The sequence below is a fragment of the Mytilus edulis genome, chromosome 13, assembly GCF_963676685.1.
Source record: "Mytilus edulis chromosome 13, xbMytEdul2.2, whole genome shotgun sequence".
Taxonomy (NCBI): Eukaryota; Metazoa; Mollusca; class Bivalvia; order Mytilida; family Mytilidae; genus Mytilus; species Mytilus edulis.
In genome coordinates, this window is record NC_092356.1 from 3,519,990 (window position 1) to 3,537,965 (window position 17,976).

Here is a 17,976-nt window from a genome sequence, read left to right on the forward strand (position 1 = left end):
CTGAAAACAAAAAATGTAATGCATTTTGTCTTAGCTTAGCGTAAGAACAATTTTAAAAATGGCAAAAGATGTCCGTAACTTTTCTTAACCGAAAACTCTGGCTGTGGGTAATTTTTCTGTTGTAGCCTTTGGATGCATAATTTTTGCGTATATAAGGATTCTTTATACATAATGATCTGACATTTGTTTTCCTTTTCCACGGACACCGAAGAAAATGACACTCACAAACATGGGGATAATACCAACTTAAGCGCTTAACTTTGGTCCGTTTAGCTGTGCTGGATGTACAAATACACAGTCAGGTCCGGTCAGATTAGGGACATTAAATCCGATGCCTCGTATAGGAAGAGTGCCACGCTCTCTACGTTCATGAAAATATAACATAAAATTGCGTACCAATACAGGATAATTTGTACATTAAACATGCAATAAACTTCAGCATTTCAGCTACTGCAATTTACAATCATTAGATCTGCAAGTTACACGCATCCGCTTTACAAGTTAAGGGCATCTAAACTGTAGAAAAAGCAGCAGGTACACGCATCTTACAGCTCACTAAGAGCTTTAAAAATGAAATAGCTAGACATATAATAAACATGATTCTGGTCTATATTAAATCTTGAGACACTGACCTTTTCCTAAATTGCAAAATTCAACAATTGTAACAATTTTATAGGCTTAAAAGCTAGAAAATATAATGCCCATATTTTCGTATGCCATCTACGGCTAACCGTAACTGCATTTACGGGCATCGGCTTTATACCAGTGATTTTCCACTATTAACAGCTACCGAAGGAGAGACAGGGTTTCAAAGAACTCAATAAATCATTATCCCAGTAGAAATTTTATTTTCAACTGTTTGAAGAAAAACAACAATGTGATCCTGGCAAATCTATTTGAAATTACATATATGTAATTGCACTATGTTTCGATGAGTAACACAAGTAAATAATGAAGAAAGTTTATTAACCCAACTAGTCCTGGTTTCTTTAAAAATAAGGCTAAGATATTTTCATTGTTTCAGTATTAATGTACGGTTTATTCCCTTTTGTAATTTCATCTGAAAATTTGAATATTGGCACCGCATAGAAGAAAAACATTTAAGCTACATGTTCAGATTTTTCGGCTTCTTAATATTCATCTTAAACTAGTTGATGAAGGACAGCCGTGGTTTGTTATTGTAAAAATGTATGTTGCAGTACTGTGTTGCTGTAATTTTATGAGTAAAACAGACAGAGTGATATCACATATAATCTAGAATAAAAAATGTTGAAGGGGTTTAGTGTTTTGCTTTAAGGGATCGTTTCGAAAATTGGAACTTCTGACTATGAATTCCCCTTGCCGTTTTTGGGAATAAGTAAGGCGTTAACCTTTACTCTTTACTGTAACTAAATGTAGTTGTATACCAACTTACGATATTTCATAGCTTACCTTTATATTTTTGTGTATAACAATATAAATTCTGAGAAAAGTTAAAGACACATCATGAAGTTACGGACATCTCTGTAAATTACGTAAAAAAAGTTACGGATATCTCTTGTAAAAGTTACGTACCTCTTTTGGACTTTTAAAATCAGTTGTTTTTCGACTTATTGTTTTATACTTAAGTTATTTCTACTTTTATTAGTGCGGGCGAAACTGATATACATCTTCTTGAAAGCTTTATCTTCGTTAAACAACTTTGTTTTGCTTTAAAATAACTAAAATCTATATAAACAGAAGATGTCTTGCGCCATCTTGGGCTGTGGGTAACTTAAGTTACCCACAGCTGTTTAAGCACAGTGATTATAGATAGAAAAAAAAATATTTTAGATTGCAAATATGTTCAGCAATAAAAGCTCTACACACAGTTCAAATGACCACTTGTTATTGGATTTATTGCCCTTAAATGTTTATTACTTGTTTATTACCATATCCTCTATTTTTATATTTTCACCGATTTTAGTGCTTTAAAAAGTATCTTTTAAACTGTTATAGATATATTGAAAGTTTGAACAGCAAAAATGTTAAGTAGGACAAGATCTAAAAAATACAGCCAGTGGGTCTGAAATCATCCTCAAAGGAAGATTTAGACAAATTTGAAAACAGGTGAGCGACACAGGCTCCTTGGAGCCTCTAGTTACCTTTCTTGCAATAGTTACTAGCTGGTTCGTGTCAAGCGCAAAATTATTATGATTTACATTCAGAGTGGAATTGGTAACGACACGGACACATAAATATTCTGAAATATAAAACAGCAATACAAGACTTGACACAGCTTGTTTTTTTTTTTTTGTCAGATCATACATTATTTTTTTTATTTTGGTCCTGGTAATGAAACATCTGTCAAATATGATATTCATCTTTTGCAGATCTACCAACAATGGAAACTCCAATTTCCTATCCAAAAAGGAAAAGAATTCCTAGAAAAATATATACTCCAAGCAGCAGTAAAGTAGCTGAAAAGCAAGAAAACAAGAAAAGTAAGAATTGCTGATTTGTATTATTGGTTTCTGTTTTGGTCACTTAGCCTGAAAGGCTTGCAAGTTTTTGCCATCACTAAGCATTTTCATCCATTATTTATCGTCTGTCTGTTGTCCATCCATCCATAATTTATGTTTTATTTTGTTCTAAAACATCAAACGGACAGATGGATCAGTATAAACAATATGCCCTTCACTTATTGTCACGGTGGCACGAAAAAGGCGTCTAATTTTCCATCTAGTTGTAATTTGACCATGTCATGAATATTGTCCAAGTCCCTTCCAACAACAATCGTCAATTTAAGGAAAAAAAATCCAGTAAATTTTCAAAAGTTGTAGGCTAAAAAATATCTTTAAACCTGAATTTCTTTTTATATTAAATAAAATTGACAATTTCGATTTTCAGTTATGTCAAAAGTAGTCATATTTTTTCCAACAAAGTGAATTTTTACAGATTTGAGCTAGGTCTTAAGGTTTCAGAGCTAAAAGGGGCTAAAACGGACTTCTCTTTTTTGTTCATGAAATTTTTAATTTTCATATTTTCATTTTGATTTTTTCATTTTTCATTGTTTTCCTTATGAACTTTTGCACTGGTAGAGTCTCGACGGATTTAACGTAGCTTGTACCGTTTCCGAGCTATTAGGGGCCAAAGTGGTGCTCAATCCCAAAAAACAAACTTTTTTATTTCTCGTCCGATTTCAAAGGTTTTTTTTCTTCTTTAGAGTCCTTATGAAATTTCCAACATAGAGAATTTTAGCAGATTTGAGCTAGGACTTGCAGTTCTTCCAACCTATTAGGGGCCAAAGTGGTGCTTTTTAGTACTAATGTAATTTCTGTGTCCAGCAAATTACTGTGTCAAGCATATTATTGTGTCCACTTTAGAAGTGTGTCAACACTTGCCCAAATGAACACTTGTCGACCATTGCGGTCGTATCATGGTGCACTCGGCCAAGCTCTTTATTCTTGTATGTTGTTCATGAATTCAAAAATGCTTCATCCAATTGAACTGAAATTTTAAAATTAGGCTGGAATTGGTAATGTCTGGTTACCTTTTGTTTTTTTCCAATTTTGCGATGTGTCCAGAGTATGGGACTTTGATTTTTATAAAAAATGCCATTTTTCTTGAATGTCGTACAGTAACTCAAAAATGCTTCATCCAATTAATCCGAAATTTTATAATTAGGCTAGAATAGGTAATGCCTGGTTCTCTTTCGTTTTTTTTCTGATTTTTCTATATGTTGTTCTAGAGTTGTGGGACTTTGGTGTTAAAAAAATGCGTTTTTCTTGTATGTTGTACACTAATTCAAAAATGCTTCATCCGATTGAATTGAAATTTTAAAATTAGGCTGGAATTTGTAATGCCTGGTTCCCTTTCACTTTTTATTAGCTCACCTGACCTGAAAGATCAACTGAGCTATTCCCATCACTTGGCGTCCGTCGTCGTCGTCCGTTAACTTTTAACAAAAATCTTCTCCTCTGCAACTGCCAGGCCAAATGGAACGAAACCTAGCCACAATCATCCTTAGGGTATGATGTCCATGTCAGTCAACCAAGATGGCCGCCAGGGCTAAAAATAGAACATAGGGGTAAAATGCAAATATTGACTAATTTCTTGAAAACCATTGCAGATAGAGAAAATCTGACATATGCAAAAATGTTCAGAATGTCAAAATCTACCTAAGTTCCATTTATGCCAAAATTGTCGGATGCCCTCGCAAAGGGGTTATTGCCCATAAATGATGATTTTTGGCCAATTTTAACGTTTTTGACTATCTAAGAAATAATTCATGGCAGCCATGGTTTATCAGAGATTTTAACATGGGTTGCATTGTTTGTGTAAAATTTTAATCCCGAGTGTTAGCGAGGGTTAAAATTTCGCAAATAATAATTTTCTCCTCTGAAACTACCAGGTCAAATGGAACCAATCTTGGCCACAATCATCCTTATGGTATCTATTTTTAAAATTATATCCGTAGTCCTTGACGGGCAACCAACATGGCTGCCAAGGCCAAAATTTAATAGATGTATATCATGCTAAAATTGTCATATTTCTTGCATTTTATATATAAAAAACCTGTACTCAATTTCCTTTTGTTTTCACAATTCCCTTTATTATCCAATGCTACATACTATTATGCTGCGATTGGTAAGCACCTATGTTTCCATGAAGTGCCAGCGCTGCAGGTCCAGAGCCGACTTTGCTCTTGTTCTTTCCCATTTTCATACTTAACAAGTTTTCTTTTCATGGTCTGTATGTTTATATTATTGGCAAGTGTTAACTAGAGATCAAAAGAGGTCAGGGCATCAACTTAATCGGAATAAAAATTAGCATGGTTATAAATGCCACTTGGCTAAGTACATGTAATTAAGACAATATAAAAGAAAAAACACACCTGTCATATTTTAAATTTCTCTTTAATTACCGTTATCAGTGCCAGCTAAGTAAATTAACAGTAATAATTATACCCCCGCTCCGAAGGAGAGGGGGGGTATAGTGTTTTACCTCTGTCCGTCCGTCCGTCAGTCAGTCCGTTGTTATGATATTGTAATTATTATGTTTATTTATGTTGGCCTAATTTGTGTTGTATGGCCTGATAGTTGTTTACCAAATAATCTTATAACTGTGCAGTTTAGGAATCACTGGAACAATCACAGAATGATTGGAACTTTCTAGAATGATCCTTATAAAAGATGCGTAATTTAAACTTCTACGTTATTCCAGAAACTTCCGTTGTAACTTTCCAGGATTTTCCACAATGTTCCATTATAGAGTGTTCTAGAATTTTCCATGACAACACTATATATACAGACACTAAAGTTAAACTCTCATAATTAAACTTGGACATAGACATTGATAGACATTAGTATTCATAGCATTTGGATTGACACTTTTATTCTAAAGACAACATCATACTGGATTGTGACATTAGTAGTGAACGTAATATTCAAATTGGATTCCGAAAGATTTCCGGATACAGATAAAGATAACAGATTGGACTCATATTTTGACAGTTAAGTTAACAGTAATATTTGTTTAATACCTTTTGTAAACTTTTGTATATTAAATGTTATTAAATTTTACTATTGATTTGTGTCTTTTGTTGGCTACAATTTAAAGGCGATTTCTGGCCGTAACAGAAATTGGGGGCTCGTCCGGGAGAACGAAAATATCTTATTTAAAATTTATTCAATATTTTTATTATAACTAGCCAACAAAATTCTACAAAATGGCATTTGATGCCGGTAATTTTTTGAAAACGCCAGACCTGGAGAGTTTTGATAATTTAAAGAAAGAGGAATTAGTGTTGCTTGCTAAAGAACTGAAATTAGTTTTTAAAGTATCTATGAGAAAACAAATTATAAAAAATTTGGTTATAGACAAATTAGTTGACGCAGAAATTTTAGGTAAAGAGGCTCTTGAACTTAAGGTCGAAAATATTGACGCCTTTAAATTAAAACAGCTTGAATTAGAACATGAACGCAAACTAAAAGAACTGGAAATGAATTTGAAGGAGATGGAGAAAAGAAAAGAAGATGAATTTAAATTAAAACAGGCAGAACTGAAAATGAAGGAAAGATTGGAAATGGATAAAAAGGAAAAAGAAGATGAATTTAAATTAAAAGAACTTGAAATGAGGGAAAGGCTAGAGATGGAGAAAATGAAAATTGAAATGGTCAAAGAAGAAAGCAACACTAAAGTCCAGTCGAAATCAGAATATTTTGATGCAGCAATATTTTGTGAAAAAAACAGTCGATAAATATTTTCCACAGTTTGAGAAAATTGCTCATAGTTCATTTGTAGTTTGAATTGGCCAAAGCCATATTGGACTACAATGCTACAGAGTGTTTTTGAGGGTAAGGCCGCTGAAATATACTCCGCACTTCCATCAGAAAAAAGTTCCGATTATGACACGGTGAAACAGGAAGTTTTGAAAGCTTATGAGCTAGTACCAGAAGCATATAGACAGAAATTTAGATCTTATAAAAAGTTTGATTCACAAACCTATGTGGAATTTGCTCGGGAAAAAGAAGATCTATTTGATAAATGGCTTACGTCAAAGAAAACAGATAACAATTTTGATAACCTAAGACAATTGATGTTATTAGAAGAGTTCAAACAATGTGTTCATTTAGACTTAAAAACACATTTAGACGACAAAACTGTTGAGACAATACATGATGCAGCTGTTATTTCAGATAATTATACTCTTTCACATAAAAGAAGTTTCAAGGGTCAAAATGTTAATACTTCAAGTGGAAATTACAAAAATCAAAGCACTGAGCGTACTGATAGTAAGCCTGTTGCACAGAATAAGAGTCAGTCCAGTTATAATATGTCTAGTCCAAAATTTGATACTTTTGAGAAGAAGTCACTGACTTGTGCTTATTGTAAGAAGATTGGTCACCTGATGGCTGATTGTTTTAGACTTCAGAAGAAGAATGAACGAGATAATAAGCCGAAGACCAGTGCTTGTACGACACCTTATATTACCAGTACATTGGAATGCCCTGCGCGTCAGGCTTTTAAGTCCAGTTTTTGTGATTACATGGAGGAATATAAACCCTTTATGTCTGATGGGTTTATTTCTATTGTTGATGATACCACTCTTCAGCCTATTAAGATTTTACGAGACACTGGAGCTTCTCAGTCTTTATTGTTAGAAGGTGTGTTGCCTTTGTCCGAGAAGACTTCTGTTGGTGCCTCCGTTTTGTTACAAGGTGTAGAGATGGGTTGTATAGATGTTCCTCTCCATCGTATTTATCTGAAGTCAGATTTGATAACTGGACCAGTTATTGTGGGTGTTCGTCCTAATCTCCCTGTTGAGGGTGTTACATTATTGCTAGGAAATGATCTAGCTAGGAACAAAGTGGTTGCAGAACCAATTGTTACCAGTGAACCGGTGGTGGATGTTAAATCACCTGAAGATGATGCTGAATTGTATCCAGCTTGTGTTGTTACTAGGGCGATGGCTAGAAAACAACAAAATGAGAATTTGCAAGAAGACAAGTTTGATTACATGGACCTTTCTGACACTTTTATAGCTGATATTGAAGATCCTGGTAACTCAGAAAAGGCTATTATAAAACCACCTAGTGTTAACAAAAATGTTATTATGCCATGGCCAGATGTGAACAGCCATTCATTAGACCGAAATAATTTACTCGAAGAACAACATAAAGACCCTGAGGTTCTTCAGCTCAGCCAGAGGGCTCAACCACAGGAGGAAGCAGACAAAGTGGCCGAATGCTATTACCATCAGGACAGTATTTTAATGAGGAAGTGGAGGCCTCCTGATGCTACCCCAGAGGAGGAATGGAGAGTGATATACCAAGTGGTGGTGCCTAAAGTTTATAGACAAGAAATTATTGGTCTTGCCCATGACACCCCCTTGGCTGGACACTTAGGTATAAGGAAGACTTGCCTTAAGATCTTGCAGCATTTTTACTGGCCTAAACTTAGAAATGATGTTGCAGAATACTGCAAATCATGTCATATATGCCAGGTTGTTGGTAAACCTAACCAGAAAATACCACCAGCACCTCTTCTGCCTATTCCAGCCTTTGACGAACCTTTCAGCAGAGTTCTAATTGACTGTGTTGGACCTTTACCAAAGACCAAGACTGGAATTGCATATTTATTGACAATCATGTGTACATCTACCCGCTTTCCTGAGGCTATTCCGCTAAGAAATATCAAGACACCTACTATTGTCAAAGCACTTATCAAATTTTTCACATTAGTAGGACTTCCTAAGTCTATACAGTCCGACCAGGGATCAAATTTCATGTCAGGTCTATTTCAGCAAGTAGTGTACCAGTTAGGGATTGCTCAGTATAGATCAAGTGCGTACCATCCAGAATCTCAAGGTGCCTTAGAACGTTTTCATCAGACATTGAAGAACATGATTAGAACTTTTTGTCTTCAATTTGACAGAGACTGGGATGATGGAGTTCACTTTCTACTTTTTGCAGTCCGAGAGGCTGTTCAAGAATCCATTGGTTTTAGTCCCTTTGAGTTGGTATTTGGCCATACTGTAAGGGGACCGTTAAAATTGATTAAGGAAAAGTGGCTTACTGAACATACTGACTTGAATCTTTTAGACTATGTATCTAGATTTAAAGAAAAATTGTATACTGCTTGTCAAATTGCTCAGAAAAACTTAAAAAATGTACAGAACAAGATGAAAATATGGTATGATAAAGATGCCAGGGACAGAGTTTTTGAGCCTGGTGATAGGGTACTTGTATTTTTGCCAGTCCCTGGACATCCTTTACAGGCTAAATATTGTGGTCCTTATACAATAGAGAGTAAAATTAATGATTTGAATTATATTGTAAAAACTCCAGGTCGGCGCAAACAAAATAGAGTGTGTCATATTAATATGTTAAAACCATATTTTGAGCGTACTAATGTTCTATGTGATAGTAAACCAGTTGCCACTTTAGGCATGGTTAAATTTGAGAACAATCATGACAAACCAGATGTAATTGAACCAATTTTTAGTTGTAAAACTATGGAAGAGACAGTTAGATTGAAAAATTCAGAAATTTTGTCAAATTTAGATTCAAAACTTGCACATCTGTCTTTTGATCGTAGAGAAGAAATAAAAACTTTGGTATTTTCTTTTAAAAATCTTTTTCCAGATGTGCCAAACAAAACCACTGCTGTTTGTCATGATGTTGATGTCGGAGATGCTTGTCCAATTAAGCAACATCCTTACAGGCTCAATCCACTCAAACTTGAAGTTATGAGAAAAGAAATTAAATATATGCTTGACAATGATATTATTGAGCCGAGTAACAGTGAATGGAGCTCTCCTTGTCTCCTTGTGCCAAAACCAGATAAAACTTTTCGTTTCGTGACTGATTTCAGAAAAGTAAATTCAGTCTCAAAATCTGATTCCTATCCGATTCCAAGGATAGACGATTGTATTGACAATATTGGTCAAGCAAAATTTGTGAGCAAATTTGATTTATTGAAAGGTTATTGGCAAGTTCCATTGACACAGAGAGCTCGTGAAATATCAGCTTTTGTTACACCAAATGGCTTATTTCAATATACTGTAATGCCATTTGGCATGAAAAGTGCTCCAGCTACATTTCAAAGAATGATCAATAATGTTATAAAAGATTTAGACCGTTGTTATGCTTATATTGATGATCTTATTGTATGTAGTGATAGCTGGGAACAGCATTTAACACATTTATATGATACCTTTGATAGATTGTCAAAATCAAATTTGACTGTTAATCTTGGTAAAAGTGAATTTTGTCAGGCCACTGTTGATTATTTAGGGCATACAGTTGGCCAAGGTCAAGTAAAACCTATTATGGCTAAAGTGGAAGCTATTTCCAAATTTCCACCTCCTACAAATAGAAAACAACTTATGAGATATTTAGGCATGATTGGATTTTACAGAAAATTTTGTTCAAATTTTGCTACTGTTGTTCAACCATTGACTCATCTTTTACGGAAATATTCTAAATTTATCTGGAGCGGAAATTGTCAAAAAGCTTTTGAAAATAGCAAATCACTTTTAATTAATAGTCCAGTTCTGATTACTCCAGACTTTGAAAAACAATTTAAACTTGCCGTTGATGCAAGCGATGTAGGAATAGGAGCTGTTTTATATCAAGAGACAGATGATAATGTTGAAAAACCTATATCATATTTTTCTAAGAAATTAAATAAACATCAGAAAAATTATTCAACTATTGAAAAAGAGTGTTTTGCAATGTTGTCAGCACTTCAACATTTTGATGTATATTTGAATCCCACTGTATATCCTATTCTTGTTTATACTGATCATAATCCTCTCACCTTCATGCATAAAATGAGAAACAAGAATCAGAGGTTGACTAGGTGGAGTTTATTGTTACAGGAATATGATGTAATTGTAAAACATATTAAGGGTAAAGATAATGTAATAGCTGATGCTTTATCTAGAGCTTATTAAATCACTTTGTATATATTATGTATTTTTGTTCATATTATTCATGATAAGTTTTTGTTACACTAAAACTTCTTTTAAGGGGGGAGGTGTTATGATATTGTAATTATTATGTTTATTTATGTTGGCCTAATTTGTGTTGTATGGCCTGATAGTTGTTTACCAAATAATCTTATAACTGTGCAGTTTAGGAATCACTGGAACAATCACAGAATGATTGGAACTTTCTAGAATGATCCTTAAACTTTCCAGGATTTTCCACAATGTTCCATTATAGAGTGTTCTAGAATTTTCCATGACAACACTATATATACAGACACTAAAGTTAAACTCTCATAATTAAACTTGGACATAGACATTGATAGACATTAGTATTCATAGCATTTGGATTGACACTTTTATTCTAAAGACAACATCATACTGGATTGTGACATTAGTAGTGAACGTAATATTCAAATTGGATTCCGAAAGATTTCCGGATACAGATAAAGATAACAGATTGGACTCATATTTTGACAGTTAAGTTAACAGTAATATTTGTTTAATACCTTTTGTAAACTTTTGTATATTAAATGTTGTTAAATTTTACTATTGATTTGTGTCTTTTGTTGGCTACAATTTAAAGGCGATTTCTGGCCGTAACACCGTCCTCTGTCAGTCCATCCGTAACACTTTTTTGTAACACTTTTCTCAGCTACTATGTATTACAGCTATTAGATATTTGGTATCAAGCATCAGGTTGGGGTGCTGTACCGTGTAAGTGGTTTTCAGGTCTGGTGCTCATCTACTTCCTGTTTACAGACTTAGTACATATATTAGACATAGGGGTATTAATGAAAAATTTTCATAACACTTTTCTCAACTACTATGTATCACAGCTATTAGATATTTGGTATCAAGCATCAGGTTGGGGTGCTGTACCATGTAAACGGTTTTCAGGTCTGTCGCTCTTCTACTTCCTGTTTACAGACTTAGTACATATATTAGACATAGGGGTATTAATGAAAAATTTTCGTAAGACTTTTCTCTGCTACTATGAATCACAGCTATTTGATATTTGATATCAAGCATCAGGTTGGGGTGCTGTACTGTGTAAGCGGTTTTCAGGTCTGTCGCTCTTCAACTTCCTGTTTACGGACTTAGTACATAAATTAGACAGGGATATTAATGAAAAATTTTCGTAACACTTTTCTCAACTACTATGTATTACAGCTATTAGATATTTGTTATCAAGTATCAGGTTGGGGTGCTGTATTGTTTAAGTGGTTTTCAGGTCTGCTGCTCTTCTACTTCCTGTTTACGAACTTGCAGATCCTATAATGATATGGTTAGCGGGGGTAGACTTTTGTGAGTAATAGCTCACAGTTCATCTTGTTTAATATTTAATTCCTATCTTGAACCTGTAATAATAATGAATTAATAGAAGTTGTATCACTCAAAACTGGCAAGAGAAAAAGGAAGGCTCCTTCAACTTTCACACCAAGTGATTGGTAAGTATCAAAAATGTAAGTACACATTGATTAACTTTGGTTAAAAGTTTACGTCCGAGTTCATTTCTCAGATACTATGTGGCCTAGGATCATGTAATTTGATGTGGGGATGTAACTTTGCAAGCCTGTCAGCATCAATACCAAAATAGGTCAATTTGACCTCCATTTCATGCTTGATTGACTTTGGTTAAAGTTTACGTCCGAGTTCATTTCTCAGATACTATGTGGCCTAGGATCATGTAACTTGATGTGGGGATGTAACTTTGCGAGCCTGTCAGCATCCATACCAAAATAGGTCAATTTGACCTACATTTCATGCTTGATTGACTTTGGTTAAAGTTTACGTCGAAGTTCATTTCTTAGATACTATGTGGCCTAGGATCATATAACTTGATGTGGGAGTGTAACTTTGGGAGCCTGCAACATCCATACCAAAATTGGTCAATTTGACCTACATTTCATGCTTTTATTGACTTTGGTTAAAGTTTACATCCGAGTTCATTTCTCGGATACTTTATGACCTAGGATCGTGTCACTTGATGTGGGGATGTAACTTTGGGAGCCTGTCAGCATGCATACCAAAATAGGTCAATTTGACCTACATTTCATGCTTGATTGACTTTGGTTAAAGTTTATGTCGAGTTCATTTCTCAGTCACTATATGGTCTAGGATCATGTAATTTGACCTACATTTCATGCATAGTTGACCCTCCTTAGGTAAAGCTCTTACTTTTATGAATTATTGTGTTTTATAGGTTTGTCTTAGGTACAAAGAATGTTGCAGATGAGGCGAACTTTGTAATCATGGATTACCCTATGTTTTAGCAAGGCACATTCACTGATCATACAAGGTTAGTGCCCTGAGGGGCATTTCTAGAATTATACAGGCCCTGGAGATAGTTTTTGATTTGAAGGAGAATTCAATTTGTGTTTCTTTGGACATCTATAACAGCATCCTGTTACAATTATATCTTCTTAGGTTTTGCTCTTTTGATATAAATTACATGAGTTAAAAAGTAGTCTTAGATTTAGAGTGCACTTATTGGCAGTTATATGCATGTATTACTTTTGCTTATATAAAGAGGTTTATAGCATTGTATATGAAAATCTCTGTTAATATCGACCTACAGGGGATGCATGATGCCTTGATTTATAAAGGTAAATCTAAATTTATAAAGGTTTGTTGTTATCTTGAATTGTGTCACATTTTCTTGTTTAGGGGCTTTTTACAGCTTACTTTATGTTGTGGATTCTTGTCCATTGTTGAAAGCCGTACGGTAACCTGTAGATAAATTTTTATTTGTACTTGGAACCTTTCCAGATGACTGTCTCATTGACAATCATACCACATCCTCTATTCTTATAACTAACTTGATAAGAAAATATAAAGTGCATCTTGAAAAAAAGCCATGGGATAAATATCAAAAAGGGATGTAGCTAGTCTATATTGTTATTGATATGCTTGTATTATACGCCTTAAATCATACTTTTCCTATAGAATATTCAAAATCTGCACTTCAAACTAATGAATTACACTATACAAAGGATGTATACGACAAAAGTTTAATCACATTATCAGCTGAAGTTCTGTTCACCCATAAAACATGGACAGTTGAAGATTTGGAAATTTTCTGAAAATACTGTGTAAAATTAATATAATAGTTAATACTTGTTTCATATGACATTTTACTTGCTTGTTTGTTGTGTATAAGGTATTGTTTTTTATTTCTTTGGTCAACTCACCTTTTTGTATATTATTTTATGTATATAATTTTGTTTTGAGGACTCCCAATAGATTAGCTAAATTGTATGGGGTAATCCTCAGTTGGTAGAGTATTTTGTCTTGCTTCTACAGTTTTCAGGCATCAAATTTTTATTGTATTTATGTTCATATATATATGTAAATACTTGCATGTCCTAATGCTTAACTGGCAGGTCGAAACTTTCCTGGTTCAGTTTAAATTAAACTTAGAATTATTTATTTTTATTTGTTGTCAAATATTAAATATCCTCTGAATACAATTTTTGAAATGAAAATAAAAATTGATGATTTTTAAAAAATTAAAAGCTCAAGTTTGGAATAGTTATGTACATTAACAATTATGTACTAACTTTTAGAACCAGGAAGGTCTCAGGGAAAGTCAGATGATATAGATATTTCTTGAAACCATGAATTTGATTCCTACCCTGACTGATGAGACCAAATGGAAGCAAATTTATAGGTATATAAATTTCTAGTTTTAAGCTCACCTGACCTAAAGGGCCAAGTGAGCTATTTCTATCACTTGGCGTCCGTCGTCGTCTGTCATCGTCAGTCCTTTAACTTTTTCAAAGATCTTCTTCTCTGAAACTGCCAAGCCAAAATGGAACCAAACTTGGCCACAATCATCCTTAGGGTAACTAGTTTAAATGTTGTGAACGACATTTCTGCCGGACAACCAACATGGCTGCCAAGGCTAAAAATAGAACATAGGGGTAAAATGCAAATATTAACTGCCATCTTGGAAACTGTAACAGATTGAGAAAATCTGACAGGGTGACAAATGTTCAGATTGACAAGATCTACCTTAGTTACTTTTGAGTTAAAATTGTCGGATGGCCCCCGCATAGGGGTTATTGCATATAAAAGACTATTTTTGGCCAATTTTAATGTTTTTGGCTATTATCTAATAAGTTTTAATAGATAAAAAAAAAATTAAAAATTGCAAAAATGATCAGCAATAAAAGCTCTACAAACAAGTCATTGATCACTTAATATTAGTGTTGTCAACGGTTAACCGGTCGAACGACCGAATACCGAATACCAAAAACGCTTACCGGTTAACCGGACCTTTTTAAAATTTTAATAAAATTGATGTAAATGTGTACTGAAATCATTAGTAAATAATGTGAAATGATTGTACGAATTGATTGGTACTTGATTAGACAGATCAATTGTTCAGTTTATTGATTAATCTTGTTAACCTTGAAAACATTTAAATTTTATTACTTAATTAGCACATAGACAACTTGTCTGTCAGCTCCGGGCAAGTATAATGTAAACATAATTAGCATATTAAGTTTATTTTGAACAGTTGTAAGCTGAACATGCTGAATAAATTTTACGATTTAGTTTATTTCTTCACTTTGACTTTATATTGTGTGTGCGTACATGTAAATATGCCACCTCCGTCATCTAAGGCTTGGTCTTTTTTTAAACGTAATGCTGACTCCAAAATAGTGAAATGCAAACTATGTGAAATGGAATTAGTCTATACTGGTGGTACAAGTAATATGCTGAATCATCTGAAGTTAAAGCATCCCAATGACTTTTCTGAAACGCCTGAGAAAGTTAAGCAGTCATCGGTTTTAGACTTTGTTCAGACACCCAAATCTAGAAGATTTTCGTCTACTCAATCTGAACTAATAACAAATTCAATAGTGGATATGATTATATTGGATTACCTACCCATTCGCATTGTTGAGGGAAAAGGATTTTCAAAACTTATGTCGATAATAGCTCCAGAATTTAAAATTCCGTCTAGAAATACTATAAAATCCAGAATAGAAAAGTCATATAGTGACAAAAAAGAGAGTTTGATTAAAGAGTTAAATCTCATTGACAGCGTATCCCTTACTTCTGATACATGGACATCGAATGCTACAAAAAGCTTTTTAACAGTCCAGAACATCACGTTGACAAAGACTGGAATTTACAGTCAAATGTGCTTGTTACTCGTGAAATGCCTGAACGCCATACAGGCGAAAATCTTGCTGAACGACTGAAATCTACAATTTCAGAGTTTGAATTGGACGGTAAAATTGTGAGTTCTGTACATGACAATGCTAGGAACATGAATTGTGCATCAGAGAAATGTGACTTTGACGATATGAGATGCTTTGGTCATACCATTCAGCTTTGCATTAAACCATGCTTGGAAATACCCGCTATTGCCAAACTTACTTCACGTGCTCGTAAGTTAGTGGGACATTTCAAGCATTCAACTACAATAACTGCAGAAATGAGGAAAAGACAAAAGTTGTTCGGACTAAGACAGAACGAACTTATACAAGACGTAGTTACGAGATGGAATTCGACTCAGCTAATGATTGAACGCCTATGTGAACAACGCAGAGTTATTACGGATGTAATGCTAGATACAACTGTTACTAAGAAATGTGACACACATATGCTTCTCAAAGATCATGAGTGGGATTATCTGGTTGAAATTTCCGCAGTATTGAAGCAAATGTCTCATGTTACAACATACATGTGTCTGGAAAAGGACGTATCAGCCTCTGTAATGCTTCCTATTGTCAACGGACTCTTAAAAAAACACCTAAAAAACTCTGAAGAGGATAGTGCTCTTGCGCATAAAATGAAAGCAAGTATTTCAGAAGAACTCATCACCTGCTTTAAACCGTATGACATTGAAACTGCATCTACACAGCATGCTTTAGCGTCCTTACTTGATCCGAGGCATAGAACACTTAACTTTTTCTCCCCAGAACAAAAAAAAGTCGCCATTGAAATGTTAGAGTCCAAGTTAGACGATGTGCCATTAAAGCCCGCAGTTAAAACGTCATAAAAAAACCTTGGAACTGAAGTTGACAAGCAACCAGCCAAGAAACAAAGAGTCCAACGATCTTTGGACTTTCTTTTGTTTGACACCGACGAAGATACGTCCTTTCAAGATGAATCGGAAATGTCCTTATACATCAAGGAGCGTGCTGTGCAAGATTCAAACCCACTCGAGTGGTGGAAAGAAAATAATTGTAAATTCCCCAGACTCTTTGTGTTAGCTAGACAATATTTAAGTATTCCTGCTACCTCTGTTCCGTCAGAACGAATCTTTTCATGCGCGGGTCTCATTGTTACTAAACTGAGAAATCGACTATCTTCCTCTGTGATCGACCAGATAATATTCCTGAATAAAAACTATGTACCCGAGGAAAAATGTGAATAACTCTTCTTTCGTTCTTTCTAAATGTACATACTTATAAATTTGTTTTTTTTGTAATTTATTACATATTGAAATCCTAATTGTGTTAGTGTTTGCATTATTGTGTTATAATACCCTGGGATAAATGTCAATTTATTGTATCATAAAACCAGTCATTCGTGAAGTACTTTGTATAAGACTTTGAACATCAACGTAACTACCGGTTAACCGGTTAATCGGTCGAACGATTATTCGGTTAACCGGTTAGGCATAATTGTTCAATTTGACAACACTACTTAATATGAAGATTTTGTTTGAGAAATGAAATACACGTAATTGTAAATACTAAGATTGGTGAGATCAAAGAGTATCATAGAAAATAAGTGAATTTTTACAGATCTGAGCTAGGACTTAAGGGTTCAGAGCTAAAAGGGGCTAAAACGGACTTCTCTTTTTTTTTCATGAAATTTTTATTTTTCATCTTATTTTCATTTTGATTTTTTCATTGTTTTCCTTATGAACTTCTGCACTGATAGAGTCTCGAAGGATTTAACGTAGCTTGTACCGTTTCCGAGCTATTTGGGGCCAAAGTGGTGCTCAATCCCAAAAAACAAACTTTTTTATTTCTCGTCCAATTTCAAAGGTTTTTTTTTTCTTTAGAGTCCTTATGAAATTTCCAACAGAGAATTTTAGCTAGGACTTGCAGTTTTTCCAACCTATTAAGGGCCAAAGTGGTGCTTTTTAGTACTAATGAAATTTCTGTGTCCAGCAAATTACTGTGTCAAACATATTATTGTGTCCACTTTAGAAGTGTGTCAACACTTGTCGATCATTGCGGTCATATCATGGTGCACTCGGCCAAGCTCTTTATTCTTGTATGTCGTTCATGAATTCAAAAATGCTTCATCCAATTGAACTGAAATTTTAAAATTAGGCTGGAATTGGTAATGTCTGGTTACCTTTTTTTTTCCAATTTTGCGATGTGTCCAGAGTTATGGGACTTTGATTTTTAAAAAAATGCCATATTTCTTGAATGTCGTACAGTAACTCAAAAATGCTTCATCTGATTAATCCGAAAATTTTAAAGAGAAAAGATTCCTGCATGGGATGATATAGTTTTTTGACAGAGAGTTTTATTCCAAAGTACAGA

The 17,976-nt window shown here is 34.2% G+C and overlaps 2 protein-coding genes across 3 annotated transcripts in view; both read left to right on the forward strand.

Moving 5' to 3' along the window:
• LOC139502322 (uncharacterized) overlaps positions 1-13,774 on the forward strand; it is a 91,847-nt gene extending 78,073 nt beyond the window's left edge. For both annotated transcript variants that reach the window (XM_071291763.1, XM_071291762.1), the window contains exons 6-8: positions 2,352-2,462; positions 11,838-11,904; positions 12,660-13,774. In XM_071291763.1, the coding sequence (XP_071147864.1) occupies positions 2,352-2,462; positions 11,838-11,904; positions 12,660-12,729 (248 nt within the window). In that variant the 3' untranslated portion in view covers positions 12,730-13,774. The remainder of the gene's footprint in view (positions 1-2,351; positions 2,463-11,837; positions 11,905-12,659) is intronic.
• Positions 13,775-15,530: 1,756 nt separating this feature from the next.
• On the forward strand, positions 15,531-16,472 carry LOC139501947 (E3 SUMO-protein ligase ZBED1-like). The gene has a single exon (XM_071291253.1). The coding sequence runs from the start codon at positions 15,531-15,533 to the stop codon at positions 16,470-16,472; it is 942 nt and encodes a 313-aa protein (XP_071147354.1).
• The last annotated feature ends 1,504 nt before the right edge of the window (positions 16,473-17,976 follow it).